Here is a 16363-nt window from a genome sequence, read left to right on the forward strand (position 1 = left end):
GTCATCTGTGCTATCCGCTAATTGTCTTTAGTTGCCGCTTCTCATCACCTTCTGACTTCAAACATCGTTGATACTTATATTATAACGGTTATCGAGGTGGTTGAATAACGGATCAAAGCCACTACAGAATCGGTGACCCCAATGTGTGAACACGAACCAGTTGTCGACCATCCAATCTAGTTTCCAAAATTAAACGTACTTCGTCTCTGTTGGGATTATTATCTGAATCATAATCATGGTTGTTGATTTATTATACCAATTATTTTATTTGCACGTACATTCGTAGTGGCATTGGGCCGTAACCACATAATCCTAAAAGGTGAACACGAGGCAACTGGAAAAATAGATATTCAACATTTAACTAGCTAGAAGATCCAACGGTGGAGAAAGCGGGAAGAATTAATTTAATTAATTCAATTCATTGGATGGCATGGCTCAGTCTTCATATTAAATATACTGCTCCATCTGCAATCTAAGTGTTTTCCCATTATATGTTGCTGATTGTTACAATACAATAAGTCAATGTAGACAATAATGTGACCCCCACGTAAGATCTTATAGATTAGGCAGTTACATCACGACAAATCTACAATTTTAGGATAAGGTCTACTATTAGATCAGCACTAGTAACGAAGTAGACTATAACTCAACACATTTTCTCATAAACATTATTAAACAATGATAATTCTCATACTATATTGGTGCGGTTTAGTAAGTCCGTTCTACGTTATAAAGTGTACCATTCGTTATTACCATTGTTTTTATAGGTCCGTTTCTCTTTGCGACATTTAGATTATATTTGTGTGCTGTTTATGCTTTTAGAAACAGGTTTCCCGAGAACACTGCGTTGTGTTTTCAGCAAACACCGTCCATGAGGGTTCTTAATCTTCCTGTTCCCCATTTTAAGGTCACCAACCCGAAGCTTTAGTTTATTAGACTTGAAAATTATTTTCTGGCTAACCGCATTAACTTATGAAGAGATAGATTCGGCCTCACTAGCATACTCCTTCCAGATGAAGTAGTGGATAGCGTACGAGAAGTGTTAGCTAAACCAGACCCTCAAAAGCCACACGACGTATCAAAGCAAGCTGTAATTAAAACCGTTTCTCTAAGTGACAAACAAGCTGTTGAACAGCTTCTTAACCAAGTACAAATAGGGGATGAAACTCCATCACAGATAAAACGTCATATGAAAAGTTTGCTAGGAGGTGGAAAAATGGACAATAGCCTGTTTTATCAGCTGTGATTTCAATGACTTCCATCAAATGTACAGTAGATCCTAGCCGTCAGAGATGACGGCGCCAACATAGACAATACAGAGAAAGTAGCCGATAGAATATACGAAAGAACCGAGTAACTGAGCCGTTGAAATTTATATTATAACGGTTATCGTGGTGATCGGTTAACGAAGCAAAGCCACTACATATGAGATGCTTGCTAGCCTGTCGGTTCATTTATTGACTCCTTCTTCGCACATGACTCGTTGGAACGCTACTCTCAACTCTCTCGCGATATGCTACAAAATTTCAGGCTAGAAAGAAACTTATTAAACACTGAAAGTTCCAAATTTCAACAGACTGACTTCGTTGTGTAAACTGATCACTGTTTTGCAGAGTTTAAACTTTGTGTGGTTCTTCCTAATTAGGAATTTACGTTGGCCTAGGGTTTCCACATAGACGTTTTAAAAATATCCACTGGTTCTGGGAAAATCTTTCAAGGCTTTTGGAGAAATAACCAAAATTTAAACCCACAAAAATTCACCCTTCGCCCAATTTCAAATGGTTATAGACGGAACGGAAGAAATCTTCGCTCAACAGGCTTCCGTATATAGTAGCAGTGGGTCACCAATACCTACAGGTATATTTAACGAGAATGAAGGGCAAAAATATGCAGTTATATATAGAGAGATGCTATGCTTTGTTCTATAGAATACGTCAGGTTTTCTCTTAAAGGGCTCCCAGTAAGTTGTTTCGACTAACTCAACCTATACCAAATTGCAGCATTCTGAAGAAACCCGAAATAGTTTCTTCACGACGCTTATGTACCCACAAAATGGTTTTGAATAATAATAATAATAACTAGGATACTATTAAGGAGTCTCAGATGGACTATATTACACTTTGAAATGTTGGAAGTCCGTTTTCATCTGCCCAAATTTAAAGTTGAGTCAAATCCCCCCTGAAGAGGCAGTTTATCCTCTTGGTTGCGTATGTCACTCCAGTGTTTCATATCATCAGCAAAAATTAATAAGTCAGAAGATATCTGTCGTGGAAGATCGTTTATATAATTCAAGAAAAGAGGTCTTAGTACTGAACCCTGGAGAACCCCACTAGGACATTCCATAGCCTGAGAAAAATTAGGGCTAACCCTGACCTTAAAATGTCGGTTTGTTAGGCACGAAGACAATGAATCAACTAGTGGTGGTCTGAAACCTAATCGTTTGAACTTATTGATAAGACATATATGATCGATCTTATGGAAACCCTGTGATAAGTCATGGTATATGACGTCAATCTTACACTTGCGACCAAGGATGGTTGTCCATTTACCCCCCACTGTCAGCAGGTTGGCAACACAAGAGCGACCATTCTTGAAATTGTGCTGATAGGGTGAAAAGAAGTTTATGGATAGTAAGTAGTCATGTAGACCGTAACATATCAGGGACCCGATAATTTTGAGGATATTGAGATAAGTTCTAACGGCCGTTAGCTCGAATGTCTTTCGTGTAAACGTCCTTTGAAAATTGGTGTGGTGTGAGCCGCTTTCCAGATTCTAGTGGCTTGTCTTGGTGTAGTGGATGTGAGATCATTCTAAAAGGTGTTGTCAAGATTGAAGCTGCTTCCCTCAGAATAACAGAATGGACCATATCCGGGTCAAGAGAAGTGTCCATGTTTAAGTTTTGCAGTTTCCGGTACACTGAGTTGGCGCTTAGGTTTACTTCTGAAAGTCCTGTTTAGTTGCAGGTAAGGCTCTCGTTAATGTTGTCCGCCTGAGACGGCTGAAATGTCTGAAAGTAATGTTCTGTCAGAATATAATATAATATATTTCTGCAAGGGCATGTACACGCCATTTTTACAGACATGATCTGCAAGTTACAACATATACAGGTTCCCAGTATGCATCTCAAGCAGGGTTGTTTAGTAAATAAAATCTATAAAAGTTGGTAGCTGTTCATTCGTTCAGATATACTGTGTTTTCTTCAAAATATTTTCCAAAAGGTCATCCCGTCCATGTTCTGTAAAAAACAAGTAGAAGGAGTACCTAAGTCTACTACTGTGTGTAATCTAGATAACACTTCACCATTTATGGTAAGACCTAAGTTGAATGATGTATAATAATAATATATTTCTGCAAGGGCATGTACACGCCATTTTTACATGCATGATCTACAAGTTACAACATATACTGGTTCACAGTATGCATCCCAAGCAGGGTTGTTTGGTAAATAGAATCTATAAGAGTTGATAGCTGTTCATTCATCAGAATATTTTACAAATAATTATCGCGTCCACGTTACACACCAGGTCCAATCTCGGCAAAATTGTGTTAGGATTTTGGTCGTGCTAAGTACTTATGCAATGCAAATTTTAAGTTTATAGTTGTTATAAAGTAGACTTGTGGAGCGCCTGGTGCGAACTACGACTTTGGAGAAGCGCGTTCGTCGAGCTTGTTCCAGATGTCAGAAGTTACATAGCTTCGCCCTCAGAGCAAGATTCTGAAGAGAGAAAAAAAGAAAGAAACCGAGTGGCAGCAAGGCATCTGGATATGAACGATAACCAATGCTTAATAGTTAGTAGTGGAATAGTATCACCGAAGCATATCCATCCACATTTGGCTGTATTAAGCTTCAGCTGCCATTTTGAGCACCACCGTGCTACCTTGTTAAGCTCCGTGCTGATGTAATCTTGAATATTGTTCGGCTCATGTGGAGAAAATGAATAAAGTACTTTAAGATCATCTGCGTACAAAAGGAGATTACCCGCACAAAAACACGCAAATATCATTGATAAAAACTAAAAAAAGCGAAGAGTCTAAGACACTACCTTTTATTACACCACTTCTAACAGGGACGACGTTGGACAAGGAAGAGTTAATTTTATCTACTTGATGTAGGTTACTGAGGAAGGAATCAAACCAAGCAAGCAAAAGGTTTTGGACCCCATAATACGCGAGTTTACCTATGAGAAGTTGGTGATTGACCATTTCAAAGGCTTTAGAAATGTCCAGGCATAGCACTAATGCCAGGTATCCTTGGCTACGAAGAGAACAGATTAAATTGAAGAAGTCTCAAGTGACATGTCATACAAGATCGATTTTTAGGAAATCAGTGTTGCTTATCATTGATAAAGCCAGCAAATAATTGGATAATTCGTCACTAATAATGTTTTCCATAATCCTAGAGATAACTAGAGTGATATTTATCGACCAATAATTGTTCATTTCAGTCTTATCTCCAGATTTGTAACGTGGTATGATGTACGCGGTTTTCCAACAATAAGGGTAAGTACTTGATTCCATAGAGAGAGAGATAACAGCTTTAGGAGAAGTGGAATATCTGGACCACCATACTTGTAGAGAAATGGTGAAATCCCGTCTTTTCCTTGACCTCTCGAAACCTTGAGGATATTTAAAGCCTTACTAATTTTCAAGAATGTGATTTTATTGAGTTACTAGTCACGCACATAACTCTTGAAACAGCGCCATTTATGGATTTTTCGCCACTTGCGAAAATACCACTGAAAAGGTCTGCTATAGTTCTAGAGTCCTATATAAAACTGTTATTATGCAGGATGAATGGTATATCAACATTTTGAGTTGATTTAGCGAGTTTATTGAAAAGGAGAATTAGGTTTTGCACTTTTGAGCTAGTACTTAGTGCTAATAGCTCTTCATTAATGGCGTTTAACCTATGTTCCTCTTTAATTTGGTTAAAAATTATTGTTATTTGTGCAACTGCCGTGAAGTCGTTTGACTTAAAATAGTGTTTCTGTAGACGTCTTAGTTTATTACGACAATTAGCTGGTATATATCATTCGTAAGGTTTACTAAACCTGTACGTTTTAATTGGTGCAAAGGAATCTAGACAAGAGTTAACAATCAAATAGAATATGCTGATGGCATCTATGAGACCATTACATGAGAAGAATTCATCCCAGTCTGAGTTTGATCAGTGAGCGCAAGAGGTCCCATTCAGCATGCTTATTGTCTCTATATTGACAGGTTTTTTTAATTGTTTGGTTATAAGATGGATAGATAGGGAGGGCACAAGCTACTATCTTATGGTCACTGCTTTCAAACTGGTTGTATACTTGTACAGATAGTTAGATGACATCTCCACTAAATATTACATCAAGTATATTATCACCCGTTGTTGGAGTACGAACCCACTGTAACCAGCAGTGCAGGTCAAGGATTGCGGGAAATTCATCATTACTTGACTGACAACTACCAGCACTCCAGTTTATCCCAGGATAATTGAAATCGTCAGTGATAACCTTAGCACTGAAGCACGTATATTCAGCAAAGCTGACATTAGGAAGATTGAACTCTCCTAAAATCAGGATATGAGTATATGCAAGACGTGTGAGACGCGACAACCCCTCCGTCATACAATTTTCATATATAGGCAGTTTATGCTTTCCATTTGAAACGTATGAACTTCGTCTCGTTTATCTGGATAGGCATTAGGTGAATGGACAGGCAATCTAACTACACAGGGTTTTCCGAGTTAGTGGCCCCTGTCCCTCTAACGTTTTTACCATAATCTTGACAGTTCACGAGTGGAATTTTCAATTCGAACTTGTTATGTGTTTGGTTCTTATATCGTGTGACCTGTCCGGAAGCGTTTGGAAATAAGTTGGTGATCGACGTCTACTGACACGAACTGCTTTGAGAGTGACAGCCCGTACATGGAAGGATGCGAAGGTTATTTTCATTAGATGTGGCCCAGAATCTCCACCCTTATTGGTTGGTCGCACCACTTCTTGAACCAATATGTTCTTGAGCTTCAAGAACTGACTTACGGATTTCCACTCCAGAATATCAGGGTTTGTGTAGTGAAGGTCCGCGTTTTCTAAGAAACCTTGCACAATTATACATCTGTGAGAGAACGTCTTGCCAGACTCCTTAGGGATTTCTCTGATGAGATTGCGCTCTGCTCCCTCCTGATCTTATCAGGTGATTAGTCAGCAAAATAACATCTTCATCGGCATTTCTGGTAAGCGGTACACGGATGATTCTTGGACGATTTTAGTGCTTGTAGTTTGAGTTTCCTCTTCAACTCTTTCCATGACACCCTATCATTTTTGTCTTGCGGATAAGGAGGAAGTTCAGAACTGACTTAAGAGTTCATGGTTATGAGAGAATCATCTCAAACACTCTTGTTTGACAGCTGAAATGCTTTTCGGATTCGCGCGCTTCTTGCTGACTGGTTAGAAAACTTTCGGGGTTGATTTTTCTGCCTAATCACTAGTTGATAGCACTACAACACCTAGGAATTTCTACATTTTAGATGGCGACGTTCGGTCCTTCCCAACTTTATTGATAGGAGTCCAATCGCCTACAGAGATTTGAGAGACCGCCGATCTGTTTAGAGATCCTGTGCCAGGAGACCAAAGTTTTCTGAAAAAGTCTAATACTGTCGATATTATGGTGGTGTTGAGCTTCAGATAATCTTCACCATTGTCAATGTGTTTCATCGATGCTAATGTTATCAAAGACCCTCTTCTTTATTGCACTAAGCGTCTTTGTTTATTTATCTGTTTCTGGATCGAAATTTTCCATGTTTACCGGCAACATTTTTTGCAGAATTGTCAAGAGAATGATGAGGTTTCTCAGCAAGTCTTCAATATTCATACCGCATGTACCATATACCCACCTACTATATAAATCATTGAGTGTGCTGTACACAAACACTATAGAATATGTACAGGCTACGTGAAATCAATCTTTTCGTTTCTCACAGTGCATGTCACGGATGACAGCGAAACGACACCCAGGTCGCTTCAATGAGTTCTTCGTTACAATGATGTTATGAGATTTTAGATATGTCCTAGCGGGTTTACAACCGCAATCCAACAAAAAAACGATACGCGTAAAACGGAAAAGAATCAGATGGTACAAAAGGTTAAGATATACAAAAACCAGCCTTGACGTGGAAAGTTGTTAAGAACCGAAGAGGAGGCTTAGGCACAACCACAGCCAACTCATAACTTACGTAAAACTAAAAGAAAAAACTAAACTAACAAGCCCGAATCTCAATACATATTCTTTGGATCAGGAATGACACTGATGGTGAGTGAAAACACAGCAAAAGTTCGAGAAGTGCAAATAATTCCAGGACTATTCCTTTCCGTTCGTAAAGCGCGCGTAATGTCACTGAAAATTTAGATTTTTCTACAAGCCTTTATTCAACATCATTAGATTTTCTGTATTCTCCCAAAATGTTAAGTAAAATAACGTTTCCTTTCTAACTGACCTTCTGTCTTTCCAAATTGAGACTGCGCAAGGTCGTTGTAGGGATAGCGTAATTCAGTTTGAAGGCCAAATGCTCTTGTTTCATGTCACTCAGTCTTCCGGATCGTGTCAAAATTTCTTCTAAGATTTTAGCCGATTTATTCGTCTGCTAAAAAATGAGTTCACAGAAAGGTAACACTCAGCGCACACGCCCTCAAAAATATAAGAATACTAAGGCTTTTAAAAACAACTTGCATGATACGTCTAAAGAAATCAAACGCCTCAACAATCTTACATTCGACTTTTTGTGTCCCAGATGTACAGATGTCGTGCAATGGAAAGTCAAATACAAAAAGTACCATCAGTTAGCAAACCCTAGAGTTTGGTAAGCTGGCTAACATTTTTTTATTTCTTTGCCTAAAAAACGCTATTAATCAGAAGAAAAACCCATAAGAAACCATCCTATGTATCATGTCTCGAATAAGTCAATAAATCACCTTATTCATTATTGAGTATCAGGAAATTCTTTGCAATTCGTATCGGTAAATGTTCATAACTTGAAAAATCGGTTGTCGTTATGGTGAACACATTAATATTACTTTTCATTTGTCTCACAGTTATTTACTCCCGTTCATGTCCTCAAATTTCAGGGTTTGTCGTCAAGGTTTATTTATTACGTAAAATTATTTCCTTTTACTCCGAATATTTACTTTACGGGTAATGATTTACTTTTCGTCTGTTTATATCTATCTGAGAAGAGCATTTTCCACTTTGTTGTAAAGGCTTTTCTACAGAACGTTAATATTTAGTTAACTGTTAAAAATATGTTCACTAAATAATATGTATCCGATAAAATTGTAACAGCTCAAAGCTCAGGAAGTTCACAACTCGTTCAAACGAAAAAATACCACTAATCAAAGTACGATGAAGTTTACATCTTACATACTATCTTGTTTAAATGGTTCTCCGAATTCATCATGAACAAAGAATCATATCTTTCAAATGGAATGCCTAAATAGGTACAGTTCAATTATAATTAGTTGGTTACTTCGGTTTTTCTAGTGGATTGATATCTAGTCTTAGTGCGAAAGTTTTGTATACAATTGTAAAGTCAGTTATTTTCCCTTATTACCTTTATTATCATTTTTGATGTACTCTATGTAGGTGCATTCTCTCATATAAAAAGGGGATATTTTGAGGCGTTATTTGGAATAGTTGATGGTTCTTCAGATGATATGTTTCAGTATTCAGTCACTTTCCGGTAAATCTGACTACTTTCATAATAACAAATTATTAAGTGCGTCTTTCGAAACGCAGCATTTTTTAATTTACCAACCTAATAAGACTATTGCCAGCATATTTAAGGCGTTATCAATGAACCTATGAGTCAGGAGTTTCCGAAAACTCATGCTGTCTTGAGAAGTGTATAAATGATGGTTTGTGGGGAGGAAGTTGAGACTTTTTGAGGAGAACCATTCAGCAAACTTACTGTGATCAATAGTGTGGAATTTGGTTTGGTAAATAAATTGTTTTGCACTGTTATGAGGCTTCATAAACAGTAAAAGCGAATGGTGCCCTCAGATAAAAAAATATAGGTATAGGTAAGTGCCCGTAACTGCGCTTATTTCTTAGCAGGGGATTTATTAATACATCGATAGTCTAGATATGAAATCTTTTAAGATTTCTAGTGTTCCGTGCCTGTTGATCTTAGTTATACCAGTGGTACAAGACTAAGCACATACGTATCGTATGTTTTGCCCCCAAATGCCCTGGTACGGCCGAGAGTGGGGAGAGTCTGCTCTCCCTCTCGAAATGCTCTCATATGGCCACGCGAATATATAGCCTCTGCCAGGGAAGTCCTACTCACTGCCTTCTCGCGGCGGGGGTGTTGTTCACAAAAGTGAGAGGACGAAAAGCGAATGTCCGGCGCTTTAACCGGGTTGGTGGATGTGGAGGATCCACCTAGGGGAGTTGGAAAACCCTGATTCCAAACCAATGGTGCACATGGGCTCCAGTATCCTGAAGGAATGAATGGCGTATGAATCAATTGTTGGTCACCGGCTACCATGGGACTGCATCTCCTTACGATGCTCCACTGCCTTGTGGACTAGACCTTTAGGTCAAAGGCTCCGGGTGTGGCCCCCTAAGAAAACCACCTGCTTCAGTCTGGGCACCTGAGCAGTATCACAGCCCTCACACAAATCAAATGAGATTTGTGAGGCGCATATTTATCTGGTGCTTCCTTGTACCAATATTTATGTGTTTAAATAAATAAAAAAAAATAAAAATCGTATGTTTTGCATTTCATATCAGTACGACTGAAGGGAATAAGTGAATTTAAAGATAATGTTATCTGCAATTGTAAGGAACCAAAGGAGAATGCCCTAAAACTAGCCCCGTTTATGGGCATCGACAACATATATCAACTACCTCAATCGATGAAAACTCATAATTTTTTCAACCGACTTACCCATTTACTGAATGCTCTACCTGGCTCGGTGAGTTCATAATAAACTAGCTGTTTTCTCTAGAACATGTGGCAAGACATTTCTAAATATATTCAAGTCTTTTGTCGCAGTTGTTTTACACCAATTGAGTGATATGTAGAGGACTGTTACTTTCACTATTTGATACGACGGAAACCTTATCTACGTTGCAAATAAACTAGGTAATCGTACCTAGATTTTGTCAGCAAGTGACTCACTGAAATCTATGTGATTCAAATATGAATGGAATATTAATTCCGATTCGCTACTGTTTTTGAATTAGACGCTGACGATTGACGAAAAATGCATACCAGACATTTTTTGAGCTGTTACACAAGATGAGTGGCTTATTGATTAAAACTTGGCTTTCGACTGTCAGGTTACAGAAAGAATTCTAATCCTCTTATTTTGATTCGGATAGTCGAGTAGAATCACTGTCCCCTAGACAAAGGATACAACTGGAAGTCGAGACCATAAAACTACTTACCCATTTACGCAATTACTCTCTGTATTTACCGTACTCCTCAGTTTAAACTACCTTGTACATTCCAGGTTGGTAAAATAATATTTTGGCAATCGGTCAATTCATGATTGTGTTGATTTTGGGATCGTTTCCACGAAACAATTGGATAGAAATAAGGAAAGAAATTAGTTCTACCGAGGGTTAATCAATGTTACTTTGTATGTTAGTATAGCTTTTTGATGTGAACGATTGTCCTATTTTATCAAATTAAATTTTAACTACATGAAAGCTAGCTTCAAACTTCTCTGTTTGAAACCTGTTGTTCGTATTGTTAGTAGTCTTATTGCTGTTTTCAGTAATGTAATTGCTTGATGGAATAACTGAAGGAAGTCGTCATTATTCACTAAAAATTGGGAATTAGTTTCACTGTATCTTTATTTCTTTTCGATCCTGATAGTGTGAAGTGTAACGGGAAAACTGTAAAACAAGCCTACCATACGATCTGTACAGATTGTTCATTTGCTTTGAAAATCTGCTCTAAGTGTGGAAAATCAGATGGACCGATTACCTTTGGGTAAGTAGTTCTCTTAATTAAGGATAGTATTTATGATCACTGGTGGATCAAAGTGATATGAATGTCCCTTATAAAGAATATTTCACCAAAATAATACTTTTATACGGTTAACAAATACTCCTTGCAGCTCTGAGCATAAGGTATCAAACAAAGTGAACATTATTAGAAATAACACTGAACACCCTCAGCATCTTTGAATTATTCATTCAAAAGGATCCTCACATGTATGGGCCCTAATGTACTTGTATTTTGTTTTAAAAGATATGCAAAGAAGTTTTCGACTATACCGAATAACTTATACTTGATACAGTAGATACAAAATTGAAAGCTAAACTCTGATTGTCTGTACACAACCATATTCGTTTTAGTTCTAAGGCTCAAAAATGACCTCAATAACACCCTTCAAGGTCACTAGTGACACAACAGTTGCTTTTAAAATTCCGGGGAAGAACAGGGAAAAAATTGCATAAGTACACAAGTGATTTATAGGGATTGACAAATCTTGAAATTCAGTACTCAATAGTGCCTCTTGACAAAATAAATTAGGTAGGGACTTTTTCTTAATATCAACAAAGTATATGAAGAACAAAAGAAATAATAGATAAAACTAACAATAGTAAACTTAACGGTTTTTATGGGCGAGCCGTCCGGCTCCGGGACCTTTGTTTCTTCTTTGTATCAAGGTCTAGAACACAACATTTCGACAGTTAGGAGGGTCGAAATCTAGGCTATCAAGGCCATTATTTCATGTTTGCTGGGAACGTATTAATTTCAAAGCAATCAGAACTTCATACACACAATAAAATCATACACAAATTTTACATGTGCTTTTAGTGAGATATGGCAAGTGATGTTACGTAGGACTTTTTTTTTACTGTTACTAATGCTACTTTGATGTTTGTCTTGATAATTTCATATCGACTGGTTGTACGTTACTTATAATGGACTGGTTTGCAGGACTTGATGTTTCATCACAGCAAGATTGTTTGAGAAAAGGTCTTAGAATAGAAGCAAAAGTGTAGTCTAGAAAAGTGTATCGAACATGCCTTCTAAACTAAGCAGTTAATTGTTATGTAAGACAGATTTAGCGTTAAAACTATTTTTCGCATGTTCTTTCAGTTACTGTTTTGAAAATAACGTTATTGATCCTAGTGTAAATTCGATGTTTGTGTCGGGAGATAATGTCTTCGGTGTTGGCAAGACTTTAGTTATTTCGTACATCTGGCATAACATTCCTTAATAGAAATTTATTATAAATTACTCAGCCGTTAGTATAACCAATCAGCAGGGAGCGTCAGTTACAATACAGCATAAATAAACTGCGATGAGTAACTGTTATAATTTTTCTTTATTATTACCCAGCTATTCCTATTGCTTAGTATTCTTGGACACCAATACACTCGACAAGTCCCTAAATCAGAACACAATTGAACAGGGAAGAAATTATATTCCGAATAACAATGATAGATGGAAGTAAGAAGCGCAATAAGAAATACGTTAGTCTATTTATAGTTTTTACATGAGAAGATTTTAGAGTCTTCTCCAAGCATCGACTAGCTCTTATTGGCTAAGAATTAGCCAATCAGTGTGCACCAACACAATCGTGCACGGAACATGCCTTAATTCAATCTATGTCCTGCTAACAGGTAACTGATCCCTTTCCCCTTTTCAGTGCTACAGAAAATCAAGAAGATATTAACCAAAAATTCACTGACGCTTTGAAAAATGTTCGTGAGAGAGAACGCCGTAAGTTATTTTTTTAGATGAATCAGGACGTTTTTATTTGAGTGTTGGGTTTTATATGCGCTGTTCGTTACTAAACCCTTACATAAACAGTAATCTTAATGAAGCTTTACATTTATTTCATACAAATAGGAAAATGAACTAAAATATACCTATCCCTATCGTATTATATTCTAGTTACTTTTTATTTTCTTACTGTCTGCTTCTGGACCATGAGTTTTGTTAACAGTTAAAGTACAAGTTACAAAAATTTATTCTCTGGAACGGGAAACAGTGATTTGGGTGATTTTTGCGAACGATATTCAATATCTTAGCACTATATTCCCAACAGTATTCATATATTTGAATCGTACCTTTTAGAGTCACTAGAACCATTTCCAAACAGCCTGAACGAAACAGCACCCCTCCGACACTAATTGAAGCTATAGATAGTCTGAAATAAGGAAGAGCCGCTGGTTCAGATGGATTGGCTCCAGAGGTCTTTAAGGATAGTGGTACAATTTAAGCGATTAGGTTGACTATTTCAGCTAAAATGTGGGAACTGAATGTAATCCCATCTCACTGGTTGCAATCACTAATTTTCCCAATATGTAAGAAGGGGTCAAAATCATCCTTTGATAACCATTAAGGGATTAGCTTGAGCAATATAGCATCCAAAATACTAGCCTCAATAATTACCGGGCGCCTAACAAAGACTCGTAAACTGTAAATACGAGAAAACCAGGTTGTGGCCGCACCGACCACATATACACCGTTAGTCAGGTTTTAGAACACAGGCATGCTTATCGGAGTCAGACAATGATAGTTTTTCTTGACTTGAAAGCAGCATTTGACTCTGTAGACCGAGAGGCTCTGTGGCAGTGTCTGTCATTGAAAGGTGTACTTTAGAAGTACATAAACCTTGTGAAGGCTCTTTACTCGAACACTACCAGTCAAGTCAGAGCTTGTGGCGAACTTCCATCTGATATTGCAACCTCGAGTGGTGTCCGACAAGGCTATCCACTATCTCCATTTTTCTTTAACTTCATCATAGACCTACTGCCGGAAATAACGTTCTCGTTGTCTGAAGTTTCAGGAATTGATCTCCTTCCAGGAGGTCCACTTACCGACTTAGAATACGCAGATAATATAGTCCTGTTTGGTGAAGACACTGGTAAAATGCAGAATCTTTTGGTAGCACTGAGTAACAATGTCTGGATGTTTGGGTTGTGTATCTCCTCTTCTAAATGCCAATTGTTGCTTCAGGAGTGGCCTGCATCAACACCTGAACTAAGGATAGCGAGTGAAGTAGTCGAACGCGTCGACAACTTCATTTATCTTGGAAGTCTGATCAGTCCAAATGAGTTGGTGTCTGACAAAATCTCAGCACGGATTCAGAAAGCTCGTTTGACTTTTGCCAACTTACGTCACCTATGGCGAAGACGAGATATCTATCAATTAAGGGACGAGTATATTGTGCGGCAGTTCGCTCTGTTCTGCTTTATGGCTGCGAAACGTGGCCATTAAGAGTAGAAGATACTCGTAGGTTACTAGTATTTGACCACAGATGTCTTAGAAATATTGCTCACATCTACTGGGATCACCGGGTAAGTAATAGTGAGGTTAGACACAGGGTATCAGGGAATGATGGTAAATCAGTTGACCGTTGCTGCTACCTTGACGTGGTGGTCGGGCTTGCCTATCGTGATGAAGCAATCGAGCTATGCTGGCTGGAACAATCGTTCCTCGAGGTCCTACCATGCCAGACAGGTCGGTTGAAGAGCGGTAAGACTAAAAGCAGCAATCCCAAGGTCCGAAGGCGAAGTCGTACTGCCGACTGTACAGAGGTGTGACGGCAGTAAGGTGTTTCCTTCAGACAACCAGCATGACAGCGATGCTGCCTTCCCACAAGGAGGGGTGGGGTTAGAAAAGGTCGACCCTAAAAATGCACACCTCGCCTTATCCCACGGATTTCCGTCTCCGGCGGTAAGGTCCTTTGAAGAACGGAGCTAACACAAAAACTACCCACAAAAATGTCGTGTGTGACCGACCTCAAGCAGTTGTCCCTTGGGCACTGCGGTCACACTCCCAGGTCGTTAAGACCAACACTAATCCAACTTCTTTTTCAGGTCCCTCAAGAAATACCCTTCCACGGTGTGGGCAGCCGGGAAGTGATATTAGCCCTCATACCCGTAACAGCACACGAGACCAAGTTGGTCACTTTCAAATCCTTTTTACACCTCCTAACAACTCTCTTATCTCCACGACTAACCCTTCCCACGTCCTTTTATCACCTCTCACCGCTAGGGCAAACGATTCGAGTACGTGGGACGTTATTCCTGGTCTCCTGAAACCACGCTCTAAACTACATGTAGGAACTTTTAATGTCCGAACATTGTGCCAAATAGGACAACAGGCTTCCTTAGCTAGGACTCTAGAATCTTACACCATCGATGTATGCTGCGTCTCCGAAACGCGCATACCAGATCCGAGTAGCGTCATTTATTCGACCTCACCTAATCAAAATAAAGAACCATCTCGATACACGCTTCGTGTATCTGGAAGCCCTGATGCTGCTCTCCGTGGCCTCGCTGGAGTAGGTATAGCATTAAGTCCTAGGTCAAAACTAGCTCTTTTAGACTGGATCCCAGTAGACAGTTGTCTGTGCGCTGTCCGACTAAACGGAACAGGAAAGACTCGGAAAGATAGGGACACTCTTCGTTGCCCCTTCGTCGTCTCTGCCTATTCCCCCACTGACTGCAGCTCTGATAATGTAAAGGATGAGTTTTACAGAAAGCTTTCCGACCTTCTCCGAAAAGCCAGGCGCTCTGATGTAGTAATAGTGGCTGGTGACTTTGATGCTCAAGTAGGTAAACTAAGCGAAAGGGAAAGACACCTGAGTGGATCTTACGGTGTCGTGGTTGAAAGAACAGATAATGGCAACCGTCTGTTGCAGCTGTGCTCAGATAACCGCCTATTTCTTGCAAATACTAACTTTAAGCACAAGGAAAAGCGTCTTTTGACATGGCGACCCCGAATTCGTCCCAACGTTGGACCCAATTAGATCACATCGCTATCAGCCACCGATGGAGGGGCTCGATAGACTGTCGCTCATTCTGGAGCACATGCTTAGATTCAGATCATGCTCTAGTGCGAGCAGTATCGGTCTGCGTCTTACTGGACGTAGGAAAAACACTGCAAGGAAACTTCTTAGGGTTCTACTTAATGATAGGCAAGCTAAGAATATATTTCAGGAACAACTGGAAAAACAGTTAGGCAGCCATGTAAGTTGTGCCCACCCCGAGGCAGCGTGGAATGACATCATCCGCTAGTAAGGTAAGCAATAAGGTTAGGGAGAAACAATGGATCTCGGCAGCATCTACCTCACTGATAGATGCTCGAAAACTCATCCCTCCTGGCTCTGAACATAACGAAGAGCGGAGTCAGCTTAAGCGAAGGCTAATAAGAAGCCTACGCAATGATCGTGAACAGTGGTGGGTAGCGAAAGCAAGAGAGATGGAAAAGGCAGCGGCAATAGGTAACAGCAGACAGCTGTTCAGACTTGTTAAAAAATCGGTATTAGGAACCCAAATATCAGCGAAACTATATCAGATAAAGATGGACATATCATTCAGTAGTAGTAGTAGTAGTAGTAGTAGTAGT

At 39.1% G+C, this 16363-nt stretch overlaps 1 protein-coding gene across 1 annotated transcript; it reads left to right on the forward strand.

Annotated features, from left to right (window-relative positions):
- Nucleotides 1-7631: 7631 nt before the first annotated feature.
- Nucleotides 7632-12741, forward strand: Smp_179380 (uncharacterized protein; the record flags this gene model as incomplete). The annotated part of the gene is made up of 3 exons (XM_018789641.1): nt 7632-7840; nt 10862-10978; nt 12651-12741. The coding sequence occupies 3 exons, from the start codon at nt 7632-7634 to the stop codon at nt 12739-12741; spliced, it is 417 nt and encodes a 138-aa protein (XP_018655064.1).
- Nucleotides 12742-16363: the final 3622 nt, after the last annotated feature.

Source organism: Schistosoma mansoni, chromosome W (genome assembly GCF_000237925.1).
Source record: "Schistosoma mansoni strain Puerto Rico chromosome W, complete genome".
NCBI lineage: Eukaryota > Metazoa > Platyhelminthes > Trematoda > Strigeidida > Schistosomatidae > Schistosoma > Schistosoma mansoni.